Below are 19,524 nucleotides of genomic sequence, written 5' to 3'. Positions count from 1 at the left end.
TCCTGGGCACAGGTGCCCCCAGGACAGGTGGACTTGACAAATATTTCTTTATGCTTTCAAAAGCATTATGGCATGCTTCGTCCCATACGAATGGAGCATCTTTCTTCATAAGACGACTAAACGGTTGACAACGCCCTGCAAGGTTGGAGATGAAGCGTCTGATGAAGGCTAGCCGTCTTTGTAGACTTTTTAGCTCGTGCAGGTTTCTTGGCTCGGGCATGCTTTGAATGGCCTTGATCTTTGATTGGTCCACTTCAATGCCACGATGCTTGACGATGAAGCCGAGGAATTTTCCAGAGGTGACGCCAAACGCACACTTTAACGGGTTCATCTTGAGGTTGTATTTTCGCAGCCTTTCGAACACTATTCGCAGATCCTTCAAGTGGTCTGATCTTTTCTTTGTCTTGACCACCACATCATCTACGTAACATTCTACGTTTTTGTGTAGCATGTCATTGAAGATTTTTTGCATTGCGCGTTGATACGTAGCTCCGGCGTTCTTTAGACCAAAGGGCATCATCTTGTAGCAGTAGATACCTTTTGGAGTACGAAAGGCTGTTAGTTCCTCATCTTCGAGGGCCATGCGAATTTGATTGTAACCAGAAGAGCCATCCATAAATGATAATGCCTCATGGCCTGTGGTTGCATCCACCATGATTTCAATGATTGGCAAGGGGAAGTCATCCTTTGGGCAAGCATCGTTGAGGTCCCGAAAGTCTACGTAAACACGTATTTATCCTGATTTCTTAAGGACAATGACGATGTTGGAGATCCACTTGGGGTATTGCACTTCTCGAATAAAGCCTGCTTCGATTAGCTTGTCGATCTCGACCTCGATTTGTGGGATAAGCTCAGATCGATAGCGTCTTTGAGTTTGCTTTTATCGGTCGTGTTCCAGGCTTGACTGCAAGATGATGAACAACGATGATAGGGTCCAGGCCGGGCATTTATTTGTAGGTCCAAGCAAAGACATCTTTGTACTCTAACAACAGCTGATAATACTCCTCTATTTCATCCGTACTTAATAATGCACTTACGAAGATAGGCTTTGGTTCCTTGCTTGTACCTAAGTTGAGTTCCTTGAGATCATCAACCGTGGCTTGCCCCCCGTCTTCGAGCTGTGGTGGTGCAGCAGTGACATCTTCCTCGGGGATTTCGTCTTCTTTACTTTCTTGAACCGTGATGTGGAAAACATTTTGGACCTCTTCTTCAGTGCTGTCTTCTCGAGCTTGTTGGCATAAGGATTGTCTGGTGTGGATCGACCTCTAGGATTGCTTAGCGCTTCATCCTTGAAGGAATCAAGCTTCGAACGTCGCCTTTTTTCTGATAACCCATCGAGCTTTTCTTCCTTTGGTGTTGTCTTCCTCTTTCCAAAAGGCTTCTCATTATCTTCAAATCTTTCCGAAGCTGATCGTCGCAGAGGAGAGATAGCTGTGTTGCTTTGTTTCTTAGGCTTTAACAACCTTTCAAAAATAGAGCTTTGGGATGTTAGCGCGTTAAGCCTCTTGAAGACAGAGGTTCGGTCTTGACCACCAATGCGATTAAGCACTGAAATTCTGGAGCTTGAATGGCTCATCCTATCGAAGACCGACGTCCGAGGGGCGGGTTTAGGCTCTTCTTGGTCTTGTTCAATGCTCACGCTGACGTATTGAGTGCTAGTATTTTTCGCTTTGTTTGAAATCATCACAGGTGCATTTGGTGTGAAGCCAAGTCCGGCTTTGTTGTTGTCAACTCCGTAACCATGCTCCTTCAACTTCTTTTGAGTTTTGGTGAGGTTACGTTCTTTGTCATTGACAGTGTTTGAAACCTTCTTTCCAGTCGCCTCAGAAGAAACGAAGTCGTACCCGGCCTTTGACATAAGTTTGTAGGCGTTTGGGTCGAAACCTTCCTCGATCCTCTTGGTTGGAAGAAAGCTTGATTCCACTTTCTTTGGTTGAGCTTTTATGAAGCCTTGTGGTAGTCTTGCGACCTTAGCACCCCCTAGCTGTGTCAGAGGCAAAACTGCATTCGTCTTGAGCAACTTCACAATATCCGTGTGCCACTGTGTGTCGGCTTTTCTTGTTCCAGTTTTGAATGGAGATTGACCATTCTTTTTTCTTGACATCGGGATATACCGGAATATGGGTGCGTTCGGTCCTTCTGACGGCATCCTACTCCCTTTGTTTGTTGCAGGTTTAGCAAACTCGTCATCGTATTTGCTTGAAGATGGTACGGCCTGCTCTTTTTGCTTTTTAGGCATGGCTTGCCACTCCTGCTCTTTAGGTGCTGCTTTGCCTGTGGATTTGATCTCTTCCGGAAGATCTTCGGGTACCATGTCTTCGTCCATGTAGAACTTGGCGTCTGCAAAGTGTGATTCGGCTTCGATGAATGGCTTGGTGTCACCCTGGATCACCTTCACTCCTTCTCAGTAAAATTTTAAGCATTGGTGAAGGGTGGATGGCACTACCCCATTCTCGTGGATCCAAGGTCTTCCTAAGAGCAAGCTGTAGGAAGTTCTTGCATCAATCACGTGGAATATCGTGCTTGATCTGAGCTCACCAATGGTCATCTCTACTCGGATCATGCTCATCGCCCTTTGTCCTCCTTGGTTAAAACCCTGGATCAGCAGACGGCTCAGGGATAGTTCATTCACCTTGATGCCAATTATGGTCATTATTGATTTTGGCATGATGTTTATGGCCGACCCACCATCCACGAGCATGCGGTTGACTTTGTATTCCCTTACGTACCCCGAGACGAAGAGAGGACGGTTGTGAGGCTTTGATCCCAGCAGTAGGTCTTCGTCAGTGAAGTTAATTGCGTCATGGGTGGCACAACATGTGGCACATTCATATGGCTGAAGTTTCGAGCCTTCGTCGTTACTTTCTTGCACTTCGTGGTCGCCGGGACTTGCCAAGACTGCTGCTAGCGCTCTTCGCATCCTTTTTGGCAATTGTAGAGCTTCCTCGATGCTAAAGTGTGTTGGCAGACTTTCTTCGGGGGTGAGGGTTTTTCTACCTCAGTGGCGATAGCTTTGCCTTTTGAGGGCTCTTCTATTTCTACTTCAACCATATGACAGGCCACGGTAGTGCACTATTGGAAAAAGTCATTCGGGAAGTACTCGTACAGGGAAACAGGAATGCGTGGCTCCTGCTCCATAGGTTCCCCAGCATATGTTGTCTTATCATCCTTTATGTTTCTTTTAGGCTTCGCATTGTTGCGGCCGTGGTGATTTCTTCTTTGTTCCACATTTGGCTGTATGACTCGTGGTCTTGGTTTCCTTGTCTTTTTGTAGGTTACCAATGTCCATCCTTCTTCATCAACGACATGTGCATCTTGGTCGCTTCCCCCCAGTGATGGTTGCGTAGGAGGTGCCGTGCAGTTTAAGCATTCACGGGAATGGTCAGGTGTCGCTTGGAGAGGCACAGGATCAAACGATCCAAACGCAATTGTAGTGGTATGCGTTGCGGCTGTGTTCTCAAGGTCGAGCTCAATTTGCCCTTGTTGTGCTAGCTTCATGATGAGCTCTTTAAGAACGAAGCACTTGCCAACAGGATGGCTCACAATACGATGGTACTTACAGTACCTAGGATCGTTTATGCGATTCATTTCTTCAGGACGCTTACATTCGGGTAGCTCAATCACCTTTTTTTCCAGCAAGTCATCTAACATGGCAGGCATGTCAGCGTCAGGAAAAGGGTACGTTTTCTGTTCTAACTCTCTCAAGGTGCTCTTGTATCTGTCTTGGGTGCGAAGAGGCTCGCCTTTCTTTATCTTCTTCGCTTTCTTCTTGGAGGAGATCTTGATGGGCGCTGAGGAGGTCTTGATAGGGGTAGTGTTGACAGTGAAAGCTTCCTTAGCGGGCTTCTTCCCAGTCTTGTCTACATTTGGGGCGAATACTTTGTCCTTCTTGAAGTTAGTAATCGGCTCATTTTTCCCGTGATTAGCGATACTTAGCTCCATGTCGTGGGAAGGAGTTGCCAGTTCTTCGAATGTTCTTGGTTTTATGCCTTGGATGATGTAATGTAACCCCCAGTGCATGCCTTGAACGCACATCTCAATGGCAGAGGTTTCAGAAAGCTGATCTTTGTAATCCAGACTTAAAGAGCGCCATCTATTTATGTAGTCGACGACAGGTTCATCTTTCCACTGTTTCGTACTGGTCAGCTCTAGCATGCTTACAGTACGGCGAGTGCTGTAGAAACGGTTGAGGAATTCCCTTTCTAGCTGGTCCCAACTGTTGATAGACTCGGGTTCGAGGTCAGTGTACCAGTCAAAAGCGTTACTTTTCAGCGAACGCACGAACTGTTTGACGAGGTAGTCCCCCTCTGTCCCAGCATTGTTGCAAGTTTCAATGAAATGGGCGACATGTTGCTTCGGGTTGCCTTTTCCATCGAACTGCATGAATTTTGGGGGCTGATAACCTCTTGGCATCTTCAAAGCATCAATCTTCTTGGAGTAAGGCTTTGAGTACAGTACAGACTCGTGTGAGCTTCCTTCGTACTGTGTCTTGATAGTGCTTACAATCATCTCCTGTAGTTGCTGGATAGAGAGAAATCCCATGAACGCCGTTGCTTGGTCTAGCTTTGGCTTCTCTTCAACTTTCTCCGCTGGTGGCTCCTCTTTTTCGTCGACTTCTTTCTTTAATAGGCCAACAGTTGGGTCGACTTTCACGTCGGGCAGCGCATCTAGTTGGTTGACAAGTGCGGCAATCTGCAAGTCCTTCTCTTCCACAGTCCGTGTGAGCTTTGCGATTGCTTCATTCATCTGAGCTAGCTGCTCCTTGATTGAAGTTGCTCCGGTGGTCATGACTTGCATGGTTGTATTGTCGCTCGAATCAGCGTCGGAGAGTAAGGACTCTGAGTATTTCCTCGGGCTCTCTCCTCTTGACGCCTTTAGCGAGGCTAGGGTGATCACAGGCTCGTGCCTCATGTGCTCTTGTTCCTTTGATAGAGTTAATGCAGGGGTGGAAGCCGCGGCAAAAAGAGCTATTGCCTTACTTCGAGTTGTGATGCCCGAAATATCACCACTTGCGGCGATGATGTTCTTGTTCTTTGCTTTGATTGCAGGAACAGCTTGATCCTTTCTTGATGCCATTTGCGTTTTTTGATGATTTGAGGATAGAGATGAGAGGTAGAGATGTCCCACTGGGCGTGCCAAATTTGTAAACACGAAAAATTCCTGAAACAAGAAACAAGAATACGTGTACAAAATAATATTTGTATTAATGATTTTGGGGTTACAACCTCTTTGTAATTTGATCATTTGATTCTATCTTCGTAGGGTGTAGGTTTGTGGATGAGTTGTTGATCCAAAGGGCCGTCGGGGCTTGATCTAAGGATGAACGGATGATGAATGATGAACACTTTCTTCAAGGGACCGTCGGGGCTTGATCTTGAAGGAGGATTTGACGAAGAACGAAGAGTGCTTTCTTGATCCTTCGAGATTTTCTTGAAAGCTTTAGAGCTTCAAGGCTTCAAAGTTTTGGTGTGTATGTAAATTTCTCTCTCCTTTTTTCTCTTGATGGAGAAGCCTATTTATAGGCTTTGAGAGTGAATCACCACCATCCATTTTTTTTTGGTGAAGTGAGTGGATGTTGTAGGTGAAGTAAATGGAGTTGGTAGGTGAAATGAGTGTGTGAGGTTGGTGAAGTAAATGGAAGTTGTAGGTGAAATGAGTGTGTGATGTAGGTGAAATAAGTGTGTGAGGTTGGTGAAGTAAGTGGAAGTTGTAGGTGAGATGAGTGTGTGATGTAGGTGAAATAAGTGTGTGAGGTTGGTGAAGTAAGTGGAAGTTGTAGGTGAAATGAGTGTGTGATGTAGGTGAAATAAGTGTGTGAGGTTGGTGAAGTAAGTGGAACTTGTAGGTGAAATGAGTGTGTGATGTAGGTGAAATAAATAAATGCTGTAATTTTAATACATTGGTTAACATTTATTTCACTGAAATTTCGATGTCTACAGAAACATTATACTAACGCTTTTTTGAATGAGTACTTCTAAGATACCTAGGTGAGGAAGAGGCCAATCAAGCCATGAAAGAAGCACACTCAGGCATATACGGGGCGCATCTGTCTCTACCCAAGCTACACTTCCAGCTCAAAAGAATGGGCTATTACTGGCTAAGCATGGTGAAGGATTGCTTGGAGCACGCCAAAAAGTGCCAAGCCTGCCAGTTCCACACCAACTTTATACATCAACCACCTGAGCCTTTACACCCTACAGTTGCCTCATGGCCATTTGATGCATGGGGATTGGACGTCATAGGACCAATCGTACCAAAATCATCTGCCGAATAAGCCTACATCCTAGCAGCAACAGACTACTTCTCCAAGTAGGTTGATGCCGTACCCCTAAAGGAAGTTAAGAAGGAAATTGTCATCCGTTTCATCAAAGAGCATATCATTTATCGATATGGTGTGCCTTGTTACATCATCACTAACAATGGAAAATAGTTCTCCAACTGACTTATGGACGAGCTCTGCGAGACATACAAGTTCAAGCAGCACAAGTCTTCCATGTATCATGCTCCGGCCAACAGTCTTGACGAAGTATTCAACAAAACACCGTGCAACCTCCTAAAGAAGGTGATCATTCGAACAAAGAGAGACTAGCATGAAAGAATAAGCGAAAGACTTTGGGCATATAGGATGACACATAAGACTCCTACCCGAGCTACGCCTTATTCTTTCGTATATGGTGTGGAAGCTATTCTGCCACTCGAAAGTCAAATCCCCTCACTAAGGATGGCTATACAAGAAGGCTTAACTGAAGAAGAAAACGCAAAGCTGCGACTTCAAGAGTTGGAAGCACTAGACGACATAAGGCTTGAAGCTCAACAACACTTGGAATGCTACCAAGCACGGCTATCTAAGGCCTTCAACAAGAAGGTCCGCCCAAGGTTTTTCCAAACTGGAGATCTTGTCTTGGCATTACGAAGGCCCATCACCACAACTCACAAAACAAAAGGCAAATTCACATCAAAGTGGGATGAACCTTACATAATACAAGAAGTCTACACCAACAGTGTTTACCTGATCATGGCAGAAGAAGGCTTGAAGATCGGCCCATCAATGGTAAATTCTTGAAGCATTACTACCCTTAAAACCAAAAAAGCAATGTTTTTCGCCTGCACGAGCCTAAACTGCATATGGCACAACGCTCCTTGTTCGCACGAGCTTAAAAGGCGACACCCAATGCTCTTTGTCTGCATAAGCTTAAAAATTCGACACCCAATGCTTCTTTCCTGCACGAGCCTAAATTGCACACGGCACAATGCTCATTGTTTGCATGAGCTTAAAAGGCGACCCTCAACACTCCTTGTTCACACGAGCTTAAAAGGTGACACTCAATGCTCCTAACCTGCAAGAGCATAAACTGTGTACGACAAAACAAAAAAATCACCATCAAAATCACCAAAATCCATCACTCCCTTGATCTACGTCATGACTTAATCCTTCCTCAACCAAGGGTACGTAGGCAACTTAAAACTTCAAAAATTGTACATGACAAAACGCTCCTTGTTTACACGAGCTTAAAAGGCGACACTCAACATTCCTTGTTCGCACAAGCTTAAAAGGCGACACTCAACGCTCATGGCCTGCAAGAGCATAAATTGTGTATGACAAAACAAAAACAAAACAAAAAAAATCACCGTCAAAATCAATCACTCCCTTGATTTACGTCATGACTTGATCCCTCCTCAACCAAGGGTACATAGGCAACTTGAAACTTCAAAAACTACACACGACACAACGCTCCTTGTTTGGACGAGCTTAAAAGGCGACACTCAACACTTCTTGTTCGCACGAGCTTAAAAGGCGACACTCAATGCTCTTGGCCCGCAATAGCATAAACTATGTATGACAAAACAAAAACAAAACAAAAAAATCACCGAAATCCATCACTCCCTTGATCTATATCATGACTTAATCCTTCCTCAACCAAGGGTACGTAGGCAACTTGAAACTTTAAAAACTGCACACGGCACAACACTCCTTGTTTGCACAAGCTTAAAAGGCGACACTCAACGTTCCTAGCCCACAAGAGCATAAACTATGTACGACAAAACAAAAACAAAACAAAAAAATCACCATCAAAATCACCAAAATCCATCACTCCCTTGATCTACATCATCACTTGATCCCTCATCAACCAAGGGTACGTAGGGAACTTGAAACTTCAAAAACTGTACACGACACAACGTTCCTTATTGTGACGAGCTTAAAAGGCGACACTCAATACTCCTTGTTCGCACGAGCTTAAAAGGTGACACTCAACGCTTCTGGCTCGCAAGAGCATAAACTGTATACGGCAAAACAAAAAAAAACAAAAAAAACAAAATCACCATCAAAATCACCAAAATCCATCACTCCCTTGAACTACATCATGACTTAATCCCTCCTCAACCAAGGGTACGTAGGCAACTTGAAACTTCAAAAACTTCAAGTACAGTCACATCATCAACAAAAAAAACGTAAACACTTTGAAGAATAAAGAAAATATTCAAAAGGTGAATACTTTATTTCTTTAAAGGAAGAATTTGGCTACAAAGCTTTATTACAAAATGAGCAAAAACAAAGAAGGCTTCAAGCACAAAAATGGAAGACATTACCAAACAGCTATGTCCCTAAAACTACGACGACGTTCTTCAAGCAAGCCTTCGACAGTCTCCAAAGTCTCTACATCGGTGGGAGACAAGGTAGGTACTTCCATGGCTGCACCTCTCCCTTGCTCTAGCGTGAATTCTCCTCTTGATGTTGAGAAAGTGTAGCTTCCTGTTCCGAGAGAACGCCTTGAAGTCGTGATGCTTCAGGTTCCAAATGCCCTTGCTTTTGCGCCAATGCTTCAAGACACACATGGGCCAAAGATAAAAAGGTTCATATAGCTTGATAACCTTCCGAAGTAGCTTGTTGAGAAGACGAACTTAAGGCAATTGATAAGTCTATTGTTGCAAGTTGTTGAGCTCTGATCTCTGGACTCAACTTCTTCAAGGAAATAGCATACAAGGAAGAATACTCAGTTAAGGTAGCCATAAGTTTGGCAATATTGACTCTCAAGAGCGAGGAGTCAACATTAAGGTTGTCAATCGGAGAAACAAGCTTCAACAAGTCCTCCTTAAGCAAAGCAAGGTCCTCCAATGAGCATTTTGAAATTCTCTTCTCAATATGGCTTTTAAGATACATGGCCATGCGAAGCTTGACGCAATGGACAAACTACTCAGTGCCACCAATTTTCGGCCCTCTCAGAGAGATCTCAAAGTTAGATGGTAAAGGTGTTGGACGCATAGTGGGCTCTTGCATACCTTCACTTACACACAGCAAGCTTAGGCAATTTGGCGGATTTGGAACAAGCTTTGCAATAGGCGAATTCCCAATCTCCTCGTCCGTAGGTAAATTGCCTCCAAATAGCATCTCTATACAGGAATGAACGCCCATGTTCGCTGAGTCAAATTGAGGAGGACTGAATACTTTCTTCTTCTTATGACGAAAATTGACATCACTATCATCCAAAACACCTTCATGCGGTTGCTTGTTTAAAACTTGTTGATGCTGCCGCAGAACAAGCACATCTTCGTGTGAATCAACTTCATCACCCACCTCTTCAGAAGCATCCAAACAATGAAAAGACAAGCACGAGCATTGAGGGGATAAAGTTGTGAGTCCTTCTTGCAAAGGAGATGTACTAGCATAATCAAAAGGCGCTACCTGCGTAGAAACCGCGGAACAACCCTTTCTTCGCGCATCATTGAGTGAATGAGAAGAATTAGTGCCACTTGCCATCCCTAAGTCTTCACGGTGCACCTTCAACCACCAACCTACATAAGCACGGGTCACTGCATTGCTCTTAAACTCGTCCTTGGCCGGAAGGGTGTTGGAAGCATTTTTGCATGAACGAGTATAAGACTCCCAATGCATATACATGGCTTGCAAGGATTCCGTCTATGTGTTCTCTTTCTGCTTGCGTAGCACATGTTGGATAAAACCAAATTGCCTGCTGAAACGGTGAAGACTATACGGCTGAACAAGACATCGATCTCCTTGCCGCAAAGAAACATACCTCAAGCGAAGATTAGTAAGATAAGACAAATCGGAAGAACGAAGGTGTGAATCATCTATGAGGCCTCGCCGTGCCAAGCCAACTCTTGCTAGGTGGTCCATCATCAAGCCATCACAACTTCTAAACAACACTTGCGCTTGCGAATCATCAAGACTCTTCGCGGAAAGCACGCCATAATACTTTGTCATCAAAGGCCTCGGCTTGACTAAACTTGGTGAAGAAGGCCTTATCTTGTCTAAAGTCGACGAAGAAAAATGAGTGCGAAAGTACTCACCCAACCAACCGTACACATAGTGATAGGGAAGTACCGCAACACGATCTTCGATGCTCATCAAGTTCGAAACAACACTCAAGCCATTGTAAATATTGGCTAAGACCGAAATAGCAAGGCTAAAAGATTCACCTACAACCATCTTGCTAGCAACTTTGAAGACTTTGGGATAGAAAAAGTTTACGTCGTCTTTGGGGAAGAAAACTTACAAAGCCAACAAGCTAAGAATACGGCTAGGTAAAATTCTTCCAAGTCTTCTGACGCTACGCCAAGATCCTCAAATGATCTTGACTCGGCAGGGATACGGCTCCCAGCTAGACCAATGACACCTGACGGATCCAAGTCTCATTTCGGCTTCATCGTCATGTTGCGGCCAGTTTTCTTCGAAGGTCTCTTGTACCTCATGGCATCCCCATACCAAAATTGGATCCATGAAGACATCTTCACGCCTGACTTACCCTAAGCATCCTAGGAAAGCTTCTAATACGCCCAAAATAAATAGCGACAACTTGCAGGCAATCCTCAGCTAATGCGATGAGAAAACTTCTTCACGCTAGGAATAACTTCGTTGTAAAATTTTCCCTGGATCGGGAAGCCTCGTATCTTGTGGAGATGCCAAAGTGAAATCGACATCTCCCCCTAAGCTGTGTAAAGTGTGTTGGTTGCTGAACACCAGTGCTCGAAAAACACACGAAGGACGGAATGATGGAGATCGTAGCTAAACAAAGATGCGTACACAACGTGATAAAGGCCCACGTTGGTAAACATATATTTGGATCGGCTTAAGACATCTTCAAGCCACTCCCAATAAAACTCAGCAAAGATGGCTTCTCCAATAGTTGGCAAAGTGTTATTCCAAGTCACAGCTCCGCTACGGATGGGATCGCCAAGAAGCTCAAACGAAGCTAGTGAATTGTCATGAGCATGGTGCGAAAGATTCAAGATTAGAATCTTCGATGTACACGCCTTCTTCTTCGTAGTTAATCAACTAAATTCTATTACCTCCCAAGACACTTCAGAAGACCACGACTTGATGTGCATCAAGTTGTTTTTTGCAAGAAGAACAAGCGCCCTAGGGCCAGTCAATGGCGCTCAAAGCTTCAACATCGTCTCTCTATCTTAGAATCACATTCCTTCGCAAAAGCAGTGATTGTATTATTCTTAAAGCACTTGAAAAATACCATGGCTGCAACAAAATAAACAAAGCAACATAAGCACAAAAGTGGGGTAGCAAAGAAAGAAAAATCACTTCACTAAAGCAAAAGACATGTGAGACAAACCTTGTAAGCGTTGAAAAATGACGATTATGAAGTCATAACCACGAAAGAAAATCAGCCACAAAGCTTGGTCAAGCACAGCAAAGAAGACAACTCCAAGACGGTTCTTCGACGCACGCTACAATAGGAAAGAAAACCAAAATGCCATGTAATCGCCCTATGCAGCCTTGCAACGATTACGCAAGCAGTTTCTTGCATTGCACGGCAGAGAATAGCTACATGATGGTTCTTCGAAGCGAGCTACAGTAGCAAAGAAAACCAAAACACTATGCAATCACACTACACAACCCCGCAGCAATTACGCAAGCAGTCTTACACTGCACGGCAACGTCACCACCGAGGAAAGTTGTGACCAAAAGGCACTACATAGCATAAACTCGCTGCAGTCTTTTGCACAGCCCCACACAGTAAAAGCGATGCATTGCAACAAGCTTCAAGCAGCTACTACTCGCACCAAACAGCAACAAGGGGTAGGGCAAGGAGCAGCAACAATGCACACGGCAGCAGTAGCAACAACAAATGCGCACGATAACATCACTACCAAGGGAATGCTGTGACCAAAAGGCGCTACACAGCGTAAACACGCTGCAGTCTTTTGCACAGCACCACGTGGTAAATAATGACACACTGCAACAAGCTCCAAGCAATAGCAACAAGCAAAACCCACGGTAAAAGCTCCAAACAAGCCCACGGCAAGAATTGTGTGTTGTGAAAAAAAAAAATGCACACTCAATGGTCCTATAAATAAGGGTCAATTGCTTCCCAACGCTATAAGGGAAATACATACCCAAATAGCAAAAGGAAAATCAAAACAAGGATGCACATTCCAACCAAAAGAAGGAAGCAAATTCTAAGCAAAAAAATGGCAAGTTTAAGCCAATCTGCGCAAGTAAGACGTTTTTGGTGATAATTCAACTTTCCGAATGAGTTTTGATGCAAGACGAATTGGAAAAGGAAGCTAAGTGGCTGAGGATCATTGTGCCAAACGTTCCAGTTTTCAAAGTTTATCCCACAGAAGTTGTTTTCCTATCATGATTGCGCAGCTGTAGGAAAATACAAAGTTGAAGGCTTTCTTGATTTTTCCTAGTGGCATGTGATATATACCTAAAAAGATAAGGGATAAGACTACATTTCCCATATTTTTTACAGAATTTTCCAAAAAATAAATCAATCTCAAACTGGGCGTGCAAGGCAAATGACATGTTTCCCAAAAAAAAAAAAACCTCCTTGTTGTAGGAAATCAAAAGGGGAAAGAAAAACTCTTTCCTTGCCATGGAAGAAATGTTTGGTTCAATAAATACACCTCAACGGCCCTTGAAAAAGTAAACTAATTCAAGATTAAATCTCAACGACCCTTGAGTTTGAAGATTCACATTGCAGGAGTTCCAAACACATTTCCTACACGTGGCAAGCACATGCCTACAACGCACCTTGAAGTGGGGGCATTTGTAAATATGTAAATTTCGTTGCATACAAATAATGCATCGCAAAGCTCCACGTGGTATATGACTTATCACAAATGAAATAATCATCAATGACATGTGGCACAAATCAAGCAAATGAAGCTTAAAACTTCCCAGAATTCGACCAAAGAGAGAAAACCTCTCTTAAAAAAAAAAAGGGCAAGTGTTCAAAGTGTTCTCAAAACAAGAAAGAAAGTTCAGGCATCTTCATAAAACAGTAAGAATTGAAGATTACTCACAAAATAGGCAACAAAAACCCTATAATTCGGCCAAGGGAGTAAAGATGTCTGAAATTAAGACACAAAACATCCCTAAATTCTCCCATAGACGAATTAAGACATAAATTAAAACCAAATCCATCCAAATGTAAGCTTTGAGAAGCCTATAAATACAAGATCCTCCCACAAGCATAAAGGTCGAAAAATCTCTACAGAAGAAACTTTACCAAACCTTTGAAAACTAATACACTACCAAAGCCCTCATTGAAGAACATTCAACCAAAGCTGAAGTTTTCTCTTGACCAAAGCCAAAGCACTTCCTTGAAGAATCAACAAACGCTCGTGCCCATCCCTTGAAGACTTTATTGCAAGCTTATAAACTTGTAGCAACGTTCGTTTCAAGATCAAGTCGCCAAGACCCTAGAAGCAACGAAATCCCGCATCACACACTACCTTTGCCACACCCTTGAGGTGAAGATTATCCACGCATTTTCAAGCTCAAACCTTGAAACAATCGTTCAACAGTTCGTCCGAGATCAAGTCACCTCAACCCTTGGATCAACAACCTACGCATCTACATCAAATTTGAAGACTGAATCAGAGGAAAAAAGTAAACAGTGATTGTGACCTATAAATTCAAATCAATACAAAACTACTTTGTACACGTGTTCTTGTTTCATTCGACACTAGAATTTTCATGTTTACAAAAACATGTATGAATATACCACCCCAATATTTTTTGTGCCCCCGATTGTTTGGGGTACCAGACGATCTCCCTGCTCGCACTTGTCAGGGCTAACCCAATCTACACAAAGGGATAGAAAAATGGATTAAGTCTCACAACGAACTAGCAGAGTGTTAACACCTAGACGTTAGGCCCCTGCCCCTACCTGTCTCTTGACTAGCGCCTTTAAAACCTTGCTTCTGCATAAACATGAATATTAAAGAAAATTGCATAAAAACACTGCAAGTACAGCTAACGTTGTGATACAATTATTTACAATGTTCCCTTCCTCCAAAGCTCTTCCCCGGTTACTTCAACTTTAGACACTGATGAATTCCAGTCTGCTCAGTTCAGCGATCACCGCTGTCTACTCCCCGAATCTGGCCGTCCGACAAAAAACATAATGATGCCTGCATTTTTAAGCAGAGTAAACATGACCAAATTTGTCATACCATGCAGTTTTCATGGCTCTCGATAAAAGCCCTGAAATATAATACATAACGCCCTAGTGCCGCAAGAATTAAGTCAAAACGATAAAGAATGCGAATAGAAACAATCAGCAAGAACCGAAAGAAAACCAAGCAGATTTTCAAGGAAATTAACGACCCTAAATCATCAAAAGTAAACCCACATAAGCAAAATACTCAACGTCAAATTAAGGAGAAAATTCTCATACCGGTTGACAAGTGGTTGCTCGATAGTATTGGAGCTCTCCACAACAGGGATTTTGATAGTGTTCAGATGGAGGGGGTTTGGTTCATAACAAATATTGCAACGGAGGGGGTCTCCCTCACCGTGGCTTACATACAGGATCACCCTTAACAAGGGAGTTTTGCCTGTAATACATATATATATTGCATATGGTTTTCACATCAAAGGGAGAAGCAGTACGGCTAATGCATCCCACCATAACCAAGCTCGCCATCCATATTTATTTCTACAAAGCTTTGTTCGGCCTCTCCCATGTCTCTTTTCGCATCCTCAAAATCTAACTCTGCCAAATTTAGCCTAGCCTTCAACCTCTTGACTTCAATCTCCAAAGCATCCACATTATTTCTCAGCTCTTTTACCTCTAGTTCCCTTTCCACAAACTTCTTCATACCCAATGCGGACTGAACATGAGGCTTCAACCAAGCCAAGTCAAATCTGAAGGACTCAAGCTCCTCCCATAAAAGTTGAAGGTGCTCACAAGCATCCTCGTTCATATCTGTACCCTTGTTAGTCTTTAGAAAATGCAGGAGTCTACCCAAAGCTGTGAATGCCCATTCAGTAAACATAGGACTCCTCTTCCTTTGGCACTCGATCAATGAAGGATGCAACAAACAGACTTCCTCTAGGAATGGAACAAAAGCTTTGTCTATTTTCCCTAAACCCCTGAAATCCATGAGCTCGCCAACTGGGGCAGAGGTTTTTTGCTCATGTTGCTCAAAATCAGCATTTGTTTGCTTTTGTTCAGAACTTGTTGCATCCTGAAAAGCAAGCACTTGTTCAGAAATAGGCGCTGTAAGTTGTACAGCTTCCACATCTGAATACCCTTGCCTTTCATCTTCATGGTGTGAGGGCTTTATAGGAGGACGAAACCAAGTTTCCTGGACTTCGGCCATATAGTCAACCTGACTGACAGCAACCTCAGCTTCAAGAACACATGTATCATTCACAATAAACCCTTGGGCGACATCACAAAGCTCACTTAGAGGCATGAATGATGTGAAGCCCCAATCCATTTTACTTGCGCAGAACACATGTTTAGTTTCTGTAAAATCAGAATAAGACAGATTACAAACAATTATAATAAGACAAGCATAGCTCATAGGCAATTAAAGAATAATAACAATGGAAACTCAACATTACTATCCTGTACACAGTAATTCTCTTCTCTGGTAGTCTAGTATGTCTGGGCAACAAAAGTTGACATGCTTTCTGAAGAACTAAATATATACCCCTTCTATGGGAAAGTAAAAGTTACCACTCTTGTTCCTCTTTAATTTTTTTTTTTTCCAAAAGAAACCAAAATCTTATTACGAAAATTATCAAATTTATGGCAGCAAAACAATTAAGTTAAATTAGACGACCAGACATTCAAGCTTCAAACCACACTCAATCAACTTGCTGCAACTTCCCAGTCCAGCAACCATGCTGGTGATTGGCATGCATAGATACTCCCTGAACTCTACATTGACTGAAGCCCAAAGAGTTGACATAAAACTAACTCTACCACAAGCACACCTACCCCTGAACAATCCTGAAAAATCCTTCTAGTTTCACCGTTTCTATCCCCAAAAAACGACCATCACCCTTCAACCTAGAGTTTTGACATTCATGCCTTTTCCCACAACCTCGAGAACTGCATGCTTAACAATTCATAAAATAACTTCTGGAATCGCCCAATTTACCTGAGCCTAATTTCCTCCTATCATCATATCTGAGACTTAGTGGGACGCTGTATGTCCAGAACAAACAAGAGAAACAAATTTTCATATTTCCATTCTTTCTTCCAGCTAGTCCCCTGTTCCATGAAGTACAAAAATTGCTACTGCAACTGATGCCAAACCCTAAAGCCGATAGACAACACTTGGTACGAAGGAGTCTTGCGAAAAACATAACAAGTGCAGACAAGGCAATCAAAGATTGAATTGCAATCTGAAGTAAAATAATAATATTCGAGCAAGTGAGGGCCTGAATGAAAGCAAAACCAACAGAAATGCACCAACATAATTGTGAAATGAACAAGATGAAGTGAGGGCAGTGAGGGCATGTGACTTACCAACTGTTATGGACTTATCATAATTGACTTGGTTGACGACAGTCAAGGTGAATTGGGCATATCTACTCCACCCAGACGGCAATGCTGAAGCATCTGCCACTTTCAAATATATCGACAGGTCTTGCGTTCCAGGGATTCCGCTGCTGCCCTTTGGATATACGACAATTTGCCTGATGATTAAAACAACATATACATCTTATAAGGAAAGTGATTTTCATACTCCTATTTTAATCTGGACGGGTCCAGAAGGAGAACAAAAACAAGGTTTGATATTTATACCAAGATTTCAGAAAGATGGGTCATCGGCCAACCACTAATCAAACGTATACTGTCCTGTCCTCTACTTGCATTTTACCACATATCAGCATAACAGGGTTTTATCACAAAAAACCTCAGTGTGTCATTACAAGAATCAAACAACCAAAGTGCATATATACAAGAATTAAACAACCAAAGTACATGTATACAAGAATCAAACCACCAAAGTACATATATACAAGAACCAAAACAACCAGAGTACATATATACAAGAACCAGACAACCAAAGTACACATATAAACAAAAATCAAACCATAAGAAGAAAGTGAAACATACCATTCAAAGTCACCGACATTAAAACTATCGGAGTAATGTTTCTGGGATCTCAACCTAGAGAATTTCTCGATCTTCCATGTGAACGTCACCGATACAAGCTCCCCAACTTGTTTTTTCTCCATTTGCTTCTTCTGCAACTCAAATGCACCTAACAATCTATAAAACAAACAAGAAAAACACCAAAGTACATATTTATATACTAACATTTAACACCCAAAAAACCCAGAAATAAAAAAGATACAAAGAACACATACCTTCCTCAAATGAACGAATCAAACTTGGCACTTGCAGATTGAGTGAGAGAGAGGGGAAGAGGAAAGAGGATGAGGCAATGACTTATGTAGGTTTCTTCAGATATAATTCGTGGCTCCTGTTTTCCCAGGAGCAAGTGAGCATTACAAGATGCCGTGGCAAACAATAAGCCACACACCGCTCTGGTCTCACTGAACAGAAGGACAGTAGTGGACCCCATGATTGGAAACCAAGCAGTCGCCAATCACGGGAGCTGCCAAGTCTACCGTCTACAGTATCTAGTGAAATTCATTGCGGGCGGAATATTTTGAATGAGTAACTTTAGAGCAAGTCCACCGTTGTGGACTGCTCGGGGGACAGTGGACCAACCAGGGCTCCATAAGAGCATCCTCAGCGTGGGGTTTTGCTCGGGGGAAGGGCTCCAAAACAATGGCCCGAGAGCCGGTGGCTTGGCTCCAGCATGGGGGAGCCGGATGGAAGGGGGAGGCCCGAGGGCCAGGCCTGTGAGGGATTGCCAGGCTTTGAGCCCGAGGTGAGGGTGACGCAATGCTGACGCCAGGATGGCGTCAGCGCATTATTTAATTTTTTTTGTGTCAGGCGGGTGCACCCCACCCGTGCGTGGGGGCGCGTCGCCGACACAAAAAAAATTTAAAAAATAAAGTGTCAGTTACCGTTGGGAAGCCACGTGGCTTCCTACGGTGCGTTAGATCTTAACGGTCACTTAATGTGGACCGTTAGATCTCAACGGTAAAAAAAAAAAAAAAGAGTCAGATCTAATATCTACCGTTCGATCTGAGATCAACGGTGGATATTAAAATGCTTTATAAATTAAAAAATAAATGAAAAAATAGTTTTAAAAATCTGAAAAGTTACCGTTGTGACACGTGGCACAATCTGGAGTGTTGGAATTCAAATTTTTTTATATCCAACGGCAGAGATTAATTAATTGAATAAAAATTTAAAAAAATTCAAAAAAATATCTGAAAAATCTGAAAAAAAATTGTAAAAAAAATTGTTTTTACTTTTCTATAAATACCTTCTCATTATCATCTACCTTACACAACAATTTCATATTTTCTCAACTACTTTCAATCACATTCCTTTCTTTGTCTCAAAGTTTGAATCCATTTTTTTTCAACAAAATGACCACTGGTGCAGGTACGAATTGGTCGCTTATTGAAGATGTTGCGTTGTGTACTAGCTAGGTTGAAGCTACTCATAGTTCGCTTACGGGTAATGAGATGCAGTTGCGAGAAATGTGGAGTCTTATTCATACCAATTTTCTTGAGAAAATTGGTGGGAAAAGAACCAAAGAATCGATGTCCAGTCGTTGGAAATTACTTAGCCAATCGTTTAGTACGTGGAGAGACGCTTTGGCACAAGCTAGTAGTAATATTCAAAGTGGGGAAAATTACTCGGATCAGGTAACAATATATTATTTATTTTATATCCAAATTTACATTTATTTATAATAATTTGTTTGTATTATTTATTTGTTATCTACATAATTTATTATTTATTATTTGTATTATTTATTTGTTACGTAAAAAATTTATTATTTATTGTTACTTATTTGTTACATTATAATTATGTTGTTTGTTACATTATAATTATGTTGTTTGTATTATTTATTTGTTTGTTACATTATAATTATGTTGTTTGTTACATTATAATTATGTTATTGTTACTTATTTGTTACATTTATTTGTTATGTTGTTTGTATTATTTATTTTTTACTTATTTTCATTAAAATTAATGTATAATATCACTTACATTAAGAAAAAAAAATGTGTATATTTAAGGTTAAAATTATTTACTAAACTTGGAACTCTAACCCCATGTTATGATTAACATGACATGTATATATATATATTTGCTAGGTATACATTTGCATGATAATTATTTATTATAATTATTTATGTGTTAC

General features: G+C 42.0%; 1 protein-coding gene across 5 annotated transcripts; it reads right to left on the bottom strand.

The window, feature by feature from the left end:
• Positions 1 to 13,338: 13,338 nt before the first annotated feature.
• On the bottom strand, positions 13,339 to 17,797 carry LOC125478255 (MATH domain and coiled-coil domain-containing protein At3g58270-like). Of its 5 annotated transcripts, XM_048586295.1 has the most exons (7): positions 17,600 to 17,797; positions 17,346 to 17,501; positions 16,752 to 16,921; positions 14,664 to 15,740; positions 14,154 to 14,397; positions 13,989 to 14,068; positions 13,339 to 13,837 (listed from the first exon to the last, which is right to left on the bottom strand). In XM_048586295.1, the coding sequence occupies exons 2-4, from the start codon at positions 17,465 to 17,467 to the stop codon at positions 14,881 to 14,883; spliced, it is 1,152 nt and encodes a 383-aa protein (XP_048442252.1). In that variant the 5' UTR covers positions 17,468 to 17,501; positions 17,600 to 17,797; the 3' UTR covers positions 13,339 to 13,837; positions 13,989 to 14,068; positions 14,154 to 14,397; positions 14,664 to 14,880. The 5 variants fall into 5 exon arrangements, with proteins under 5 accessions (XP_048442252.1, XP_048442250.1, XP_048442251.1 ...); XM_048586293.1 differs by having other exon boundaries at positions 13,989 to 14,397; XM_048586294.1 differs by having other exon boundaries at positions 13,339 to 14,068.
• Positions 17,798 to 19,524: the final 1,727 nt, after the last annotated feature.

This window comes from the organism of the source record quoted next, unplaced genomic scaffold (assembly GCF_019419815.1).
Source record: "Pyrus x bretschneideri cultivar Hongxiangsu unplaced genomic scaffold, Pyrus_bretschneideri_v1 Contig24, whole genome shotgun sequence".
NCBI lineage: Eukaryota > Viridiplantae > Streptophyta > Magnoliopsida > Rosales > Rosaceae > Pyrus > Pyrus x bretschneideri.
The sequence above is the reverse complement of the archived record's forward strand: the minus strand, read 5'-3'. Positions and strand labels throughout refer to the sequence as shown.

Coding starts and splice junctions, on each gene's coding strand:
- LOC125478255 (XM_048586292.1), bottom strand. CDS start 17,467: ATGGAGAAAAAACAAGTTGGGGAGCTTGTATCGGTGACGTTCACATGG. Junction 16,922..17,345: donor AATGTCGGTGACTTTGAATG/GTATGTTTCACT, acceptor TTTAATCATCAG/GCAAATTGTCGTATATCCAA. Junction 15,741..16,751: donor TGATAAGTCCATAACAGTTG/GTAAGTCACATG, acceptor CTGATTTTACAG/AAACTAAACATGTGTTCTGC.